Source organism: Gymnogyps californianus, chromosome 1 (assembly GCF_018139145.2).
Source record: "Gymnogyps californianus isolate 813 chromosome 1, ASM1813914v2, whole genome shotgun sequence".
Lineage (NCBI taxonomy): Eukaryota > Metazoa > Chordata > Aves > Accipitriformes > Cathartidae > Gymnogyps > Gymnogyps californianus.
In genome coordinates this window covers 11,578,053-11,594,167 of record NC_059471.1, presented here as the reverse complement: position 1 = coordinate 11,594,167, position 16,115 = coordinate 11,578,053, and the positions used below count along the sequence as shown (strand labels likewise).

The window sequence follows — 16,115 nt, the reverse complement described above, 5'->3', positions numbered from 1 at the left end:
TTTAAGCCCTCGGGCGGCCATTTCGCGCCCTTTAGTGGCGGCGATGCGTGAGCTGAGGTGTGGGTGCGTGCGGGCGCGCTTGGCATCCGCCGCCATCCGCGGCGGGACCGAGGGACTAGGGTGAGGGGGGAAAGAGTCGCGGCGGTATCGAGCTGTGCTCGCTCGCCGAACGCCTCCGGTGGGGAGCCTGTCTGCGGGGAAGGGCCCGGGGCAGGCTGGCGGCCCGGCCCGGCCTGCCCTAGCCTTCCCCGGCAGGGGTTGTCCTCGGGAGCGGGTTGTGTGGCCGCCATTGGTGAGGGCCTTCTTGGGAGTGGTGCCGATGGGGTGTCCCCGACCTGTGCTGACTTGGTGGGTGGCCGCGTACAAAATGTCTGCCGTGGCGCTGGCCCCAGCGCGCTGCTGGCAGCCGAGCTCGGCGAGGGGGGGCGAGCGGTGTGTCCAGCGCCTTTCAACCTGAGATAAATGTTGGCGGAGTAATGGATGGCTCTTTCGGGAGGAGAGAAGTTTGTGTGACGTAATCAGCCAGTTAACGTATTGGTTGTTTTTCTTCCCTAAGGGATCTGTGTGGCGTGCCAGCTGTTAAGAATAGAGCTGCAGTAGAGGCGGTGAATGATGCTGAGCTGCTAACTGTAAGTACCAGCCACAGCCTGTGTAGTTAGAGTGCCGTTGTTGCATGTGTTCCTGCTTTGATGTTAGGCTGTTCTGTTTCTGGGTGTTGTGTTTGTCAGACCTTGGGTGAACCGATGTTAGTCGTGTGCCTGTAGTTTGTCCAGGGTGTAGGTGCAGGTTGCTGTCAAAAATCACCTTTCTTCACAGTGAAGGGCAGATTGGGCCCCTGTGCTGCTATTTTAAGTGTATTAGGGTGAGTTTAAGGTCTAGTGTACTTCTAAGCCTGTATTTAATGCAGTTTTGGAATGAAATATTTGCATTTTGCAAAATTCAATGGGGTAGTTTCTGCCTTGAAAAGTTAGATGATGCAAGAAGTCATCTAAATGTAGACTGCTTAAAAATCAATCACTGATGTATGGCTGCAGCAGATTTGGGATATTTTTGTCCTCTTTGTTCTGAGAATAATTTCTAGGGCACTGTGGCTGTATGGGTTAGAGAAGAAATGGAACTTAATATTGTGAGCAGTCATGGCTGTTTGTGTTCTATAGCCATTTGTTCTGGCCTGCTATTCTTATTCTTCACTGCTAGTCTATATAAATCTACTGTATTTTCAGACTTCTCAATTTGCTGTTGCATACCTTTGTCTTCCCATGCTTTTGGGAAGCTGACTTCCTGAATCTGTGCAGTAATCTGTACTCTGAAAAATGAAACTGTTATCCAGACAATAACAGGTTAGACAAGTTCTGCTATAGTGTCTTCAGATGCTAAATTGTGTGTAACTACATTTGAAACATTAATGGGTATGATGATGGGTTTGTGAAACTGTAAAAAGCACAGTAAAATTACAAAGATACAGATCTGCAGGGCTAGTAAATGACAAACAAGTAGGTAAAATAACTCAAGGCTGTTATATAGGAAGGACAGGTTCTCCTGCTGTGTGTTTCAGTCCCTTTTGTGTAGATTTGGGCAGCTGAAGGGGGTAGATTGGGTTGTCTTGCAGATTCAACTGAAAATTAACGTTTTGTTTGTGGGGCTAGTCTCCATGTCAATTAATAACCAGTGAAGAAAGGGTTGATAGATTGTTAGAGCAGGAGGCTTTAGGTATCATGTAGCTAGCAAAAGAACAGAGGGAAGATGGCATTGCTTCTGATGGTGACACTGTCTTAGATTAGTTTAAAAAGGTTGTAAACCACAGTGAAGTATTTGTGTATGACTTAGAACAATATCCTTACAAGTATAAGAAGCTGTTGGCCACACGTGTGTGCTTATTTAAGGGAAAACTTATTCCTCGTAGGGAGAGGGTTAAAACATTCAGAACTCATCCCTACAAGTTTCTGAACAATCTGATGCAACTCTGAAGTTAGCCTTGCTTTGAGCAGCAGTTGGACCAAAAGAGCTGTAAAAATCTCTTCTGACCTAAATTATGTTATGAATATTTTGAGATAAGTGGTTGCAACTTAACTGTTACTCTGAAGGTTAATACATTTGCTCATGATTCATGGGGAAAATCTATGTTGAAGTTTGCTCAAGATTGTTCTTGTAAGTTTACCCTATTAGGTGGAGTGGTGGAAGGCTTGTTACCTTATTAACATAGAATTTTCTTTAATTTCATGAATTCTCATTGATTTTTAGGGCAAACTGAAACATGACTGATACAGATGAACCCCAGGCTTCTGGCTCTGATTACCCTGATGCCCAAGAGCTAATATGCAGTTGGCAGAAAGAACCATACAAGGTACATGCATGTGAAACAAATACACAAATGGAGTGTTCTTGTTCAAGGCAGAAGAATGCTGCTCCTGAGGAGTCTTCAGATGAGCTTAACAGTATACATAAACCTTCAGCTGAGGTTTTACTGGACAGCAGTGATTCAGAAATGTGAGTTTTTCTCTCTAGTTCAGAATTTTTCACGTGAAGAACCTGTGTCATATCATAAAAGTATACATTCTTTTGAAAGTAAATGTTTTTTCTTCTTCTTCAGTGATCTCTCTGCTGCTGGTGGCAGTGAGTACCATCCTAAGTGCTCCATTGCACCTTCAAAGCAAGAAAGGAGATCTCAACCTTCAAGGCAGCAAGCTGAATCTGTTGCAGGAGTGCCTGACAATGAAAGCTCTTCAGATTCTTCTCTGTCCCCTCAAAGTCCAGTGAAATCATCAGAAACTTCCAAGAAGCAGAAGTCAAAACTCAATTTGAAAGCCATTTTTGCCTATCACTTCAGGGGAAAGAAGTTTAAGGCTGCTGCACACCGAAAATACAAGAGTGGCTCAGGGAAGAAGAAGAAGAAGAAAAAGTATGTGAGCACACAGATGCCTACGGGGAGGCCACCGCTGACAGCCTCACCACAAGAGCAAAAGAGAAGGCTTCTAGACAGAGGTTTTCAGTTCCCTTTTGTTGAAAAACATTATGGGAAGAAACATATTCCCTTAAAGATGGTTCTTGGCTATGAGGTGAGTCCTCTGTTTCGTGGGATAAATGTATTGGTTTTTTATTTAGTCTAAAAATAGTGAATTTAAATTGGCTATGTTGTGCTTCTACCTGATGTGCTACAATGAAACAGTTTTTACTTCTGTTAAACTGGACACTTGATGTTGTCTGTTTTAATACCTTTAAGACAAACACAGCTAAAATACAGGTGTCAATATAATATTACAATTCAGTTCATAATTAAATGCTTTATAGTGGTATTTTTAAGATCTCACCTGATGTATTTTTTTCTTTAGCAAGCAGCTGCAAAGGGATATTTCCAGTACATTGAAGTGCTTAAATATGAAGAACATCTTAAAAAAGCTTTAAAAGCCCTTCAGGCTAGTGAAGACTTAGAAAGAGAATGTCTGGTGGTACGGAAACACAAATATTTAGATGATGAAGGCCCTATTTCCCCTATTCAGGAGATGAAGTAAGTTCATCTTTATATTTTTAGGTGGTATAAAACTTGCTTTTTTGTTCTTAACTAAAATATAAATTCATGTGTATACAGGTAGATGCATGCCACCCCACCCCCCCAGCTCTTGGTCACCCTCAGCCTGTTTGCTGGTGTAGGGAGGGCATCAACACTCTGTTAGTTGCAAATCCAAAACAGCACCATATAGGCTGCTATGAGGAAAGCTAACTCCATCCCAGCTGCACCAGTACAATCTGCTACTCTTACAGTTGAGGAATTCAGGAGGTAGTACAGTTGCTTATAGTAGCATGTGATTTTGTGACAGTTGTAGGTATATCAAGTTCAGTTCCTATCCTGTCCTTTTAACCTATGTCAATATTGTGTAATCTAAAGGTGAATATCTACTTACGAAAGCATTGTTTATTTTGGGAACAAAATGCTCAGCCACTTGGGATTCTGTGCTTGTAAATGTGACTTGGAACTTCTCATAGAATGAGATATTTTTAATCTGAAGAACATTGTTTCTGAAGAAACAGTGAAGAAACATCTGATCTGAAGATCAGATCAATCTGATCATTGTTTCAGGTGGTGATTTGTACTGTCTCATTAAAATGATATGGTAGAATTTAAAAAAAAAAGTATTTCATGAAATTAGTTCCTCTATAGTTATTCCAGATAAAGAAATGGAGTGTTTTATGGCAAAGACTAAAGGATACTTTTTAATTTCCTTTTTACTTCATTAAGCATTGAAGTATCATCTTAGGTCTGTCTTTATGGTCAAACAGTTAACTTACATGCAATAAAGGGATCAGTAAATCAGCAAGAATACTTAATGTTGTAAATATACTCAGCACCTTAAAATTAGAAAGCCTAAAAGACAGTGTAAAGGTACAAAGCTGTCTTTCTGCTACTCTTCACTTTATTAGCACTTACACTGCTAATTTATGTAAGTTGAAGTATTAGGGTGAGCCTGTAAAATGAGTAACAATAATTAGTTTGCTGTCTTACAAAAGAGCAGAAGAAACCAAGTTCTGTAGAATAAATGCAAGTCAGCTCATCCAGACACTCAATTCTTTATATGAAATGAGTACTAGACTTTTTAGGTTTTGGAACCAGTCCTCCATAGTATTAAAATGGTTTCATTGCTTTCTGGGGAGTCCTTTCTACCTTGAGAGAAACCTGTGGATGATAGTGGAATTGAATTTCGTACTAGTGTTTCATGGCAGTATGGAGATAGTATTTCTGTTATAATATCAGGAAGAAAGCTCTTGTTAGCTGAGGCCTATCCTTTTATTTTCTTGATTGCATTCTGCTTGTTGTGTAACTTACTGACTTTTAGCCTGTTAGCTGGTGTAATCCTACATATCTCAATATTACGTTTGATGTCTGCTACTAAATCTTTGTTCTGCTGCTAAGCACTGCTTCTGTCCTGCCAGTGTTGCTAGTTAGGATGTAATTCTGCTGTCAGAAACTATCATTGGAGAACAACCTTCTGTAGAAGTGGTATTATCTTACACTGACAAGCTGTAGCACTTCCATACACATTAAAAGAAATCAGGGGTTGTGCTAGGAACATAGTTTACACATTTTAGGCTACTATAAAAGTACAGAGCTTGATGTGAATTTTTGTATTTCAGTGATGATGACAGCTTGAATTCTGATAGTCAAGACAACCCTGATGCCAGAGTAGTGGTGAGTAAATATTCCTTAACTTCAGAAACTCTTTAACCTTCTTTCTTTTCTGAGGTTAAAGTAGTAGTAGATAATGTTTTGAGTACTTAATTCTTGAGCTTGGATCCAGAGTTGACTGTGTGATACCTGTGAATCCTGATCTGTAATGCAGAAGGAAGTTGTTTTGAGAGTCCACACTCTCCTCTTTGAAGTACTGCTGGAATGTGTAGGAATTCTGGAGTTCTCTGAAGAGTTCTTAAAGTTTGCAAAGTTACTACCAAAATCTTACCTTTTAGGCGTCTCAAAACTAGACTTGTGAATACTTCTGTCTTCCATTTTCTTAGGAGAACAGCTCTTTCATTATAAGCAGCAAAATTCCCAATAAGAAAAAATCAAAGCCAGAAACGAAACGTGCAAAATCAACTGAAGTGATTGAAGTAGAGGAGGAAGATGACTGTGCTGCTGAGAACTCTGGGCTTCTGCAAGGTTCACCTCGGTGAACAGAAAACTAACAAATGAGGTGGCAGTGGTCACACCTCTTTCATGGCCTACTTGGTTTAAAACATTGGTCTGAAGTCAATGTTGAGCTATCAATCAAGCAACCTAGTCAGATTTGATTTAAGGTGAGTATACTGGGTTTGTGTCTGAGATGGTTACAAAACAAGTATAATCTGTCTTTTTGCTAAGCTTTTAAGTGTCTTCTGTGCTGTCCTGTATCAAGTGTATAATATCCTTGATTCAGTGGCTGATAATCTTGCTGAAATGCTGGCTTCTGCAACTTGTTTTCTGTTAACCAATGGATCATAGAATTTATGTAATTAAAAATAGGAAAGTGAGTTCCTCTGTTGTAACATAGCAGCAGCACAGTATAGAAACGTGTATGCATCTGCATGCATATGTATATATGCTCAAGTTACAAAGGGCAATTTGGATGCCTTTCTTTCATAGCTAACTTTTGTGAGTGGTACTTGAGAGATTATTCTTCTGTGTCTTAAGGAAATGCAGGCTACGCTTTGAAATACTTCAACAGCTAAGTAAGGGTTGAAGACAGGATTGAACCTTAATGCAAATCAAGTGCCAACAGTAAAAATGCAAAAGTGGTTAGTCAACTTCTACAAAAGTCTGTTGCAAAATGTGGTTAATGCATTCAAATGATGATAAAATCAATTTATATGATTGAGGTTGTCTATTCCATGCGGAATAACTTTTCAGAAAACTAATTCTCTGCTCCTGAATCTAATACAATAATCTGAAGTTATAAGTTATGTTAAAAATAACTGTAGCAGCATAGTGAATCTTGGATTAAAAGATTCTTTTTGCCCTCCTCTGTCCAGAATGAGGTCTGATGTGAACATGACTAAGTAGAAGATGAAAGCTCTTTATAATGACAGTACTTAACAAGCATTGCCCTGATTGCAAATACCTTTCTCAAAGGTCTTTTAAACAGTTGAAAACATGACTAGTGAATGTTTAAAAATGGTCTGAATACAGCTAACTCCTAGATGACAAGGCTGTCTTGGTAGCAGTAGAAATAAAAATGTTTAAAAAGTTTACTTGTGAATCAACAAGATTTAAAAACCAAAGGGTGATGTGCCTCACTCATATACTCTTAATAACCAAATCGCTGTCAGCAACAAACTAACAGCTGTTCAGCAGGTAAAAGTAGCCTGTGCCAAACAGGGATGTTACCAGAAAAAGACTTGATATCTACTGGTTTAATTTCCTTCAAAATGCAGTTGACAGTCTGAGGAGATTTACAGTAGGTCCTCAGTATAATGAGAGCAGCTCAAGTTGCATTCCTTATATGCTTGAATTAAGGTCCGAAATCTTTGTAAAAGAAGTTTGGGGTTTCCCAGTTGCAACTTGGTAGCTCTAGGGAGTAAGACTGCAAAAACTACTCTTCAGTAGTTAAAGATCACATTTAATATTGGTCCAAAATTAATGGCTAAATGTAACTCTTCCAGGCATCTACCTGAGAAATACTCTATGGCTTGAAAGACTCATCCTGGATCTAGCAGTGGGGTTCTTGTTTGGTAAGGCATAGCAAGGTGGTATGTGGAGTCCCGCTCATTCTGCAGTTCACGTGATGAATTTTTCTGTTCAACTGCTGAGTGACTCAGAAATGAACTAAATTTCAATTCTGATTAGAACTGGATAAATACACATGAAAATCAAGCTTATTACAACTGTTAAATTGATGGCTGAAACCTAGCTTTTGGCTTTAGGAATCTTCAGTTATTTGAGCATATCTGATAGTTCTTATTCCTTTGCTTTTTTTCTTCTAGTTCATGTTGCTTTTGGAAGATGAAATACCACTCGGTTTTCTTGATGTGCAAGGTAAGCTGTTACTTGGTTTTCAGTTCTGTTTTCTTCAGGTAGCTTTTTTGCTTTATTTTACAAAACACTTTGAAAAAACAGTATCCATAGTTCCAGTGAATACGTTAGTGTTTCACAGCTGTGCAGCTTTTCTGTGTGAAGCTTCCAAGGTACTGAGTACAGTGCAATGTCTCTTATCAGACTGACCAAAGTTGGAGCCTGTAGCCTCTGCTTGAATGAAAACTAAAATTTTGAGTTCTTGAATACCTGTATATTAAATGGAGATTTTATTAGAAGTTCTATATAGAAATACTTTGTTTTTACCTGATGTTGAATGCTGCAGGGCAACTTAATCTATCTGATTTGGTTTGGACACTACCTGGGACCTTCTCTGCTGAAGATGTTGGAGAACTACTGTACATGTAGTCTCCTGGTGGTGCCCCACCCACGCTTTCTGTAGCAGGGTGTATCATACAGCTGCAGCTTCTGATCACTTCCTTGTGGTAAAATTTCATCTTAATGCATGTCCCCTGCAAGAACAGGGAGGACAGCAGAAAGAAGCTGGTAGTCTTGCACATACGTATTGCTAAAGCTGTGAAACTTCTTACTGCGGGATGTTACCAAGTTTGTGTGGCTTCAGGAGAGTCTAGGAAATAGCATGGAAGAAAACGCCGTGTAGGATTACTGGATAGGAAAACATCTTTAACATGGGAAGCCCTGAGCTAAAGCTGGGCAGGTAACGAAACCTTAAAAGAGCATACTTAAGAGGAATGGAACAGGGCATCTTATTTGGCCATTGCTGTTAGTAAGGGTACTGGAATAGATAACATATCAGTTTGACACAGCATAAGTTGTTCTTATGATAGCATATCTGATACTGAACTCCTTGCCACAGCTACCTTAGTCCAAACTATACCTGTCTCTAAAAATAGAAAACATAGTAGTGGAAGCTGACAGTTATTAATGGTAAGTATATGGTAAACTGAGAAATAGCTTAAAATGCTGTCTGGAAAATAGTCGAAAAATGAAGGCCGATGCATTCGATCTGTTCCAGCACGTGTTCAGTTTTTGTCTGTTGCTGTAGACAAAAACCTGGAACCTAGTGCTTAGAAAAAACCCTTCTTTTGCAACCCACAGCTGATGAACATATTAGTTGTGTTACTTATATGAAGGGACAATATTTGCATGTATTCAAACACTCGTTCATTCAAATACTGATGAATCTAGGGCACGAGTTTCATGTTCCAGATCTGCAGAAGTGTAGTTCAGTTATATTGATTTCTTTCCAGACTCTGCAGATGAACACACCAGCTCTGCAGCAGTGAGCAGTTGTAACTTCTTTGGACTGCTTGAATTCTTACGGCTGTTTGCTGGCCTGACGTACAAATCTATTACTTCGGTGGACTTTTGTGGAACATGTTAGCGAAAGAGGTGAGCTTTGTGTTTCTTCTGAACTTCAGCATGAGAGTATTGATTTCTTTAAAGTAGTACTATTTCCACAGCAAGTAATCAGACTAATATGGGCACTGTATGGTATCTGCACCCAGCAGTATCTTCCTGATGGGGTGTTCAAAAGGCAGTGCTACAGTATTTCAGCAGCTGGCATTGTTGGTTTTCACGCAGATCTACTGGTTAAACTTGGTATTTCTGTTGAAACAAGTAGATTGAAAGTTTCTTATTGGGAAGCTTGTCAAATACAACATTGAAGAACTGTTGAACTGTTATGGGATAAAAATATAGTTAAATCAATGACCTTGTTTCAAAATATTTCTTCTTAAAGGGGCATTCCTGTGATGTCTGGAACACAGTGGAAAGCCTCTACTTAAGGGTAAGTATTGAGGAAATAGTTGTTTTTCCTAGGTGGGGGTAGTTGGCTGAGGATCTAAAAGCTCAAGTCTTTAGCTTTTTGGTTGCTGTTGTGGTTTGACCCCAGCCAGCAGCTAAGCATCACGCAGCTGCTCCCCCTTCCCAGTGGGGGGGGGGAAACTTGTGGGTTGAGATAAGAGTGGTTTAATACTTAAAGTAAAATAAAATATAAGACTAACTAATAATGATAAAAATGTAATAATAATAATAATAGTAATGAAAAGGAATATAACAAAAAAAGAGAGAAATAAAACCCAAGAAAAGACAAGTGATGCACAATGCAGTTGCTCACCACTGCCTGAGCAGTGCCTGAGCAGTGATCCGCCACTCCTGGCCAACTCCGCCCAGTTTATATACTGAGCATGACGTTCCATGGTATGGAATATCCCTTTGGCTAGTTCGGGTCAGCTGCCCCGGCTCTGCTCCCTCCCAGCTTCTTGCACACCTGCTTGCTGGCAGAGCATGGGAAACTGAAAAGTCCTTGGCTTAAGTGCTACTTAGCAACCACTAAAACATCAGCGTGTTATCAACATTATTCTCACACTAAATCCAAAACACAGCACTATACCAGCTACTAAGAAGAAAATTGACTCTATCCCAGCCCAAACCAGGATGGTTGCCTTTTTACAAAGAAGCAATATTTTATTTTGGAAACACAAATCCAAGTACCAGATGGCAGCTAGTGACATGTTTCTGTGAAAGTTAACTGGCTAGGCTTCAAACACAGAAGCTATTCTGCAGACATTCTGAAGACTTAATTGTTATGCCTCGTTATTCAGCAAATAGACACAACTCACTGTGTGTCTGAATTGAAAAACGTGGCTAGAAGAGTAACAGGTTATGCTTTCTTCACTGTAAAGTTAATTGCAGTGGTGACAATGAGACCTGTAACAGGTTTACTTAGTGGGACAATTACGCAAACATAGTTCAAAACGCAGCTACTGTAAAATCCCAAGGATTAGCTTGTTTTGATGTTTTTGAATTCTGCATCCTGTCTGCTAAAGGAAGTAGAATTAGCAGGTAGAGGAAAAATACATACAGTGCTGCATTCTTGTAGATGGTTTATTAGAGCATATTTGTAAGCTGTCTTAAAATGGTATCTCATACATGTTTTCTTTACATTACAGTACCAGCTGACTGTTACGTAACGTATCTTCTGTGCCATAGTCCTCCCAATTTCTTAAGTTGCAGATGGATTTTGTTGATAATTGTGTGATAGACTGGGCCATGGCTCTGCTTTCAAAAGAAATGCTTTGTTTTGGCATTAGCATTCAGACAGCGTAACTGGACTACAGTCTGCCTGCTTTATATTCAGTATAAAAGTGCCTAAGTCTTAATAAATTACTAAAATACTGAAGAAACTTGGAACTATTACTCAGATGCAACAATTTACTTCTTTTTAGGAAGTCTACATGATAGTCCAGTCTGAATTAGCATCTTGGTAAGTTAGCGTGATAAATTGTTTTTTAACTCTTGCCTGTTGCAGGTTAGCTGTCTTTCTTTAACGGGGCGAGCTAGTTATATTGCTGTGTTTTCTTACTGAGAAGATGCAGTGTTGCTTTAGAAAACATTAGAGCTTATCTTCCCCCAAACTTGAGAATGCTGTGAGAAAATTGTTGTGATGATTGGCAAAATGTTCAACTGCTCTGAAGAGAGTGAGTGAGAATAGCCTTTCTGAACAAATCTATTACATGAGTGTCCTTTTCATGTCACTTTATTCTGGGCATCTGAGTATTTAACACACGGTGTTTTGTGTCAGTGAGCAAAGATCATGACTGTGTGACTTTCTTTTAAAAATAAACAGGAAATTAAGAAAAGCTGTCAAATTAAATAGGATTATATTCAGATGTTATAGTAGCTTTAAGTGTGGTTCCAAATAGAGGCTATTGGGAATGCCTGTGATGGTTAGAACCACTTAAGTACTAAGTACTGCTCTAGGTTCTGCTGGTTTGTGTGCACGTACAAAGCTTGTAACCTTATCTTGCTTTTTCAGGTGGTATGTAATTAGAGAAAATGAGAGAAGAAATGCAGGATACCATTTCACAGGAATCTGAAGCCCCTTCTAGGGTTAGTATGACATCTGAGGTTCTGCATATTCCTTAATGATTGAAGGGCTCTGGCTTTCAGTGGCTGGAAGTCTGTATCCCATCGAGCTTACTGACTTGTGGAGGGTTTCAGGGACTTTTTTCAATACTATGTTACTGTATTTTAATGTAGCATTCACTCTGTTAAGTGAAGAATTTATTTTAACTTTGATTTGTCCAAAGAACACTAATACAAATTTCTCAGTCAAAAAGGAGGTGACCAGCTTAACTGCTTAAACTGATAGTTTTACTTCTGCAAGTAAGTTAATACTTAGTAGGAAAGTTATAGGGAGGACTCTGAGTACAATTTTGTAGTTAAATCCCTTTGTTGTTTGCCTTTCAGGTAACATTAACTTTTAACATTAAAACTATTACTAATATGAAGGAGTTACTTAATCTTCCCCAAATGTTAGTGTATCATTTACCTTCATCCTTCCCCCAAATGCCTTGAAACAAGTAAAAAGACACTGATAAGAGATACTTTCCAGTCTGCTTGATTTTTATCTGTTGTGTTAATTTATATTGCTGGAAATGTTGAGGTCTATCCCGATAGGATCTCTTCTGTAGGTTCGTGTCGTTGGAAATGCCTCACAGAATAAACTTGTGGTTTTGCTTTACCCATTGAACTACCTGTTAGCTCTGTGGGATAAAACTGCAAGACAAGTCTCTGCAGATGTAGCATCCTAGGAACTGTAATAATGCATTATGTTCTCCTTTAGGTACCAGCTTGATACACATGAAAAAAAGATTCAAGTGGAAAAGCTTGGTAAGAATCAAAAGATGGTGTGTTCTGGGACTTGAGGTGTAACTAACACGTTGAATTACATGGGCTGAACTTACTTTTCAGCCAGGTTTTTGTGTAGGTACCGGATTTCTAACTATTTCTTGTGGTTTGAGATTTGTGGATGGCTTGAAATGGTCTATTCCCCCTTTAATCATGAAGGAGTGATTATTTCTTGTTTTGGTGGCTACAGGTGAGAGAGCACTATGGTGTCTGTCTGAACTTGAAGTAACTTCATAAACAGGCTGCATTTTTGTTCTGTGTTGAGTTGCTTGATAATTTCATACTGAGCAGCAATATTTGGGTTATATCTTTAAGTTTGGGTTTTAAAGAGTTAATTTCTGAGCAGTGCAGCCAGTTTACTATTATACAATTAAAATTCCTGGCTTCTGTTCTGTAGAATGCAGGGTTTAAAGTAAAAGAAGCAAAATATTCTGGAAGAAGTATACATCCTTCACAGTAGGAATATATAAAAACTTAGAAGAATTCTGAAGCTGCTGTTCATATTAGGTGAAATTCATGGAGTCTGTTTTCCCTCTTAGTTGTGTGGCAGCTTGTGTGAAGTGCAGAGTACATCAGTGTAGCTTATCACAAGACGCTAACTGGTGCATACAAGAAGCTTGAATGTTAAAACGAGCAGTTGTGGATGAAGAACTACTGCAGCTGTCGCACTGTATGGTATCTGCACCCAGCAGCAATCTCCTGATGGGATGTTCAAAAACCAGTGCTACAGTAGTTCAGCGTTTGGCATCGTTGGTTTTCATTCTGCTGTGTCTGTTAAACCTGGTATTTTTGCTGATACAGTCTTTGTCCTCTTCAGGGATTTGAGTGTACTTGCTTTCGATTTTCATGTTCCAGTGTGAGAACTGGATGCTGGCCTCTGGAACTCGGCAAGTGCATTCAGTTTCTTCTTTGTAACAGGTGCTTTAGGATACAGAACAAAGTGAACTTTGCTGTGTTCAGAGGATGAGCTGGGGAAGACGATAACCTGTTTGACAGGTAAGCACTGAGCTACTAGTCAGTTCAGATGGTTTCATGCTACTTTAAAGTTTGTGTGTTAACTTGGTATGACTCTAGAACATTGAAACCTCAGTGAACTGCTCTAGAAGAGCGTAGAAATGGTTGTCCAGTAGCAGAGATTACTGGGCAGTGATCACCCCAGATTTTGGCAGTGTCTGAGCAGGTTGCTTATCTGTGAGTCACTCTTGTGTGTGTATATATACTTTCAGTGGATGTCACAGTTGTGCAGCAATTTGTAGTACTAGTTTGAGTTAAGCTGCTGCTGGTTGTGAGGAATCCTTCTGTACTTGGAGCTTTTAACAGATTTTAGGCTTGTTGGTGTACACAGCTTGGCTTACACATTGGCAGGACTGATTGGTCCTTAACAAGAAAGGATGGGAAACTTGAATATTGATTTAAGTCCCAGATTTAAGTTGGTGGTAACAGCAGTGAGAGGAGAGTACCTGGTCATTACCAAGGCTGCTAGGATGTTGCTGTTTCTAGCGAGTTGTGGACATGACCATAAAGCAAGTCCATCGGACTCTTGAATTGCCATGTGATGTGGCACTAAGTCTGCTGGGAATAAAGCTTTAATGTAGGTCAGAGACAGTGCTCCCTTCTGCTGTTAAGAGCAAGTTCCTGCTGAGGTGCAGGTATGTGGCCGTATCCTTGGGCACCTCCAACACTTCAGCTACAGAGGAACAAAAGTTCTAGTTAAACCTTTGTAACTCAGACTCCAGAAGCTGCTGTTGTGATGGTTGTGCACACAGAAGCAAAAAGGGGAGAGAAAAGGCTGCTCCATGCAATTTACATCCAACTTGTATGCTGTTAACTCTTCACTTCCACTAACCAAATCTGACTCTGTAACCCACAGTGTCTGCTGCCAAGACACTGCATGTCAGAGGGCTGAGAAACACCACCTGAGTGCCACCAAAGCAAGCCTGAAGGTAAGAGTGCTCAGCAAGATTGCTGGTACTAAAAAGAAATTCAAGGTCACTTCAAAGAGGGTTTGCATGGCGGAAAAACCAGCAGCTCTTAACGCGGTGACCGCATATTGAAATCCTCTGCAGGATGCCGTGGACACTTGGTGTGTGCTATGGTCTATTTATGAGGAGATACACCTTAGGGAGTGAGGCCTCTTGGAGTGAAAAAGGGTGTTTGTCTACTGCCCTCAGGGTTTTTTGAGATGCTGATGTAGGGAAGAGGCTGCTCAGTTTTATTCTGAAACCAGCTGACTTTTGCAGTGTGAAGTTGGAGAACAACAGGTTGGTACAGTTGTGGCATGAGCAGTCTTGTAACTTAATTGCTGCCTGTGTGCCCAGAGAAGGGCAACAAAGCTGGTGAAGGGTGTAGAGCGCAAGTCTTATGAGGAGCAGTTGAGGGAACTGGGGTGGTTTAGCCTGGAGAAAAGGAGGCTCAGGGGAGACCTTATTGCCCTCTACAACTACCTGAAAGGAGGTTGTACTGAGGTGGGTGTTGGTCTCTTCTCCCAGGTAACAAGCGATAGGACAAGCGGAAATGGCCCCAAGTTGCGCCAGGGGAGGTTTAGATTGGGTATTAGGAAAAACTTCTTCACTGAAAGGGTTGTCAAGCATTTTAACAGGCTGCCCAGGGAAGTGGAGTTGCCATCCCTGGAGGTATTTAAATGATGTGTAGATGTGGTGCTTAGGGATGTGGTTTAGTGGTGGACTTGGCAGTGCTAGGTTAACGGTTAGACTCAATCTTAAAGGTCTTTTCCAACCTAAATGATTCTGTGATTCCTTTTCCCTTGGCAATGATACATCCCTAGAGCTGCATGGAAGTCTTAGAGTGGATAATCCTGGAACAACTAGGTGAGGGAGGAGAGCAGTGCAGGGTGGGAATGCTATGGGTACTGTGGGTAGTTACAGGAAACAGAAAATTATGGTACCTGGGGAGCTGGCATTGGAAATGATGCTTTTGCCCCTTAACATTTTAGTAAGGGGGGTATGTACATGTTCCCTGTGTTGCTGCTTTTATACCAGCACCATGTCCTGAAATTACATTGCTTCAGACTAGAAGCAGCCACGTTATGCTAAGTGTGAGGAAGACAGCAGAGTTCAAATGGCTTTTCTTTTGAGTAAAAGTGCTAATAGATGCTTTTCCTCTCTCAGGTCCTGGTGATGTTGCTGCAAGTCTGCTGCAAAGAACTGCACAGCTCTTCCAAATGGAGAAGGAACCTTATCTAGAGTGTATATTGCAGTAATTCAGAACTAAACATTCGTTCTAACTTCCCTTACTGCTTTAAATTGAACTAGGATGTTGTTTGGAAACCAGTTTGGAAGCACAGGGAGCCTTGCCCCTTACCCTTCCAGTTGTGACTTGCCTGTTTTGCCTTCCTGTGAGATGTGGCAAAGCTGCCTGCTTGGTGTTGCAGAAGAGCTAACTAACCTGAGTGTATCGAGTTGTGATATGACTGGAAAAGGTTTTATCAGCTGTTTTCCCTCACTTCCTTGTCACTGAACTCAACTGTACTAAAGCTCTGGAGAGGTATTTATTCTGTACAGAAGGTCTCAGCATTTAAATAAAACTGATGTCTGAAAGCTGCAGCCTGGGATTATTTCCTGTTGCTGTACTGTAAGCAAACAAAGGAGGGGTGAGTAGATCAGGGTTGATGATTACCTGTGGCTTGCTGGTAGCAAAGTGGAGGCTTGGTCTCTTCCCTTCTGCTCATAAGAATATTCATGTGTAAGAGCCTGAGCAGCCCTTGCAGAAGCACTACAGTGAAGATTATACATACCATACCCCTAATCTTTGCATTGCAAAAAGCTTCCACCTCTCAACTCCATGGAATGACAAGTTGGTTTTGGTTTATGCTCTTTACTTGAGGGAGGGGTAGGGTAACAGATTGCTTTAGCTACTGCACTACATGCAGCTGCACCATGGACTG

The 16,115-nt window shown here is 40.5% G+C and overlaps 1 protein-coding gene and 8 non-coding genes across 11 annotated transcripts; all 9 read left to right on the top strand.

Moving 5' to 3' along the window:
• Positions 1–498: 498 nt before the first annotated feature.
• Positions 499–15,774, top strand: TAF1D (TATA-box binding protein associated factor, RNA polymerase I subunit D). Of its 3 annotated transcripts, none has more exons than XM_050892587.1 (15): positions 499–629; positions 2,242–2,487; positions 2,567–3,056; positions 3,330–3,505; positions 5,128–5,182; positions 5,506–5,784; positions 7,447–7,498; positions 8,767–8,908; positions 9,258–9,305; positions 10,747–10,784; positions 11,337–11,410; positions 12,147–12,193; positions 13,130–13,207; positions 14,082–14,154; positions 15,340–15,774. In XM_050892587.1, exons 2-6 carry the CDS (start codon positions 2,255–2,257, stop codon positions 5,659–5,661), a joined length of 1,110 nt encoding a protein of 369 aa, XP_050748544.1. In that variant the 5' UTR covers positions 499–629; positions 2,242–2,254; the 3' UTR covers positions 5,662–5,784; positions 7,447–7,498; positions 8,767–8,908; positions 9,258–9,305; positions 10,747–10,784; positions 11,337–11,410; positions 12,147–12,193; positions 13,130–13,207; positions 14,082–14,154; positions 15,340–15,774. The 3 variants fall into 3 exon arrangements, with proteins under 3 accessions (XP_050748544.1, XP_050748552.1, XP_050748562.1); XM_050892605.1 differs by having other exon boundaries at positions 500–629; positions 2,591–3,056; XM_050892595.1 differs by lacking the exons at positions 10,747–10,784; positions 11,337–11,410; positions 12,147–12,193; ... (1 more) ...; positions 14,082–14,154; positions 15,340–15,774 and adding an exon at positions 10,471–10,738.
• Positions 7,239–7,310, top strand: LOC127029824 (small nucleolar RNA SNORD5). Its single transcript, XR_007768255.1, has one exon. It is a non-coding gene; the product is annotated as a small nucleolar RNA SNORD5 (small nucleolar RNA).
• On the top strand, positions 8,530–8,656 carry LOC127029819 (small nucleolar RNA SNORA40). The gene has a single exon (XR_007768250.1). It is a non-coding gene; the product is annotated as a small nucleolar RNA SNORA40 (small nucleolar RNA).
• Positions 9,000–9,138, top strand: LOC127029811 (small nucleolar RNA SNORA8). Its single transcript, XR_007768242.1, has one exon. It is a non-coding gene; the product is annotated as a small nucleolar RNA SNORA8 (small nucleolar RNA).
• Positions 10,108–10,239, top strand: LOC127029813 (small nucleolar RNA SNORA1). The gene has a single exon (XR_007768244.1). It is a non-coding gene; the product is annotated as a small nucleolar RNA SNORA1 (small nucleolar RNA).
• Positions 10,955–11,027, top strand: LOC127029809 (small nucleolar RNA Z40). Its single transcript, XR_007768240.1, has one exon. It is a non-coding gene; the product is annotated as a small nucleolar RNA Z40 (small nucleolar RNA).
• Positions 11,961–12,092, top strand: LOC127029815 (small nucleolar RNA SNORA18). The gene has a single exon (XR_007768246.1). It is a non-coding gene; the product is annotated as a small nucleolar RNA SNORA18 (small nucleolar RNA).
• On the top strand, positions 12,876–13,014 carry LOC127029810 (small nucleolar RNA SNORA8). Its single transcript, XR_007768241.1, has one exon. It is a non-coding gene; the product is annotated as a small nucleolar RNA SNORA8 (small nucleolar RNA).
• LOC127029812 (small nucleolar RNA SNORA25) lies at positions 14,198–14,327 on the top strand. Its single transcript, XR_007768243.1, has one exon. It is a non-coding gene; the product is annotated as a small nucleolar RNA SNORA25 (small nucleolar RNA).
• Positions 15,775–16,115: the final 341 nt, after the last annotated feature.

What these genes read in the sequence shown, in the direction of transcription:
- TAF1D (XM_050892587.1), top strand. Translation starts at nt 2,255, where the DNA reads ATGACTGATACAGATGAACCCCAGGCTTCTGGCTCTGATTACCCTGAT. An exon ending in TCCCCTATTCAGGAGATGAA is followed by an intron (nt 3,506 to 5,127) that starts GTAAGTTCATCT and finishes TTTGTATTTCAG; the next exon opens with TGATGATGACAGCTTGAATT. An exon ending in ACCCTGATGCCAGAGTAGTG is followed by an intron (nt 5,183 to 5,505) that starts GTGAGTAAATAT and finishes CCATTTTCTTAG; the next exon opens with GAGAACAGCTCTTTCATTAT.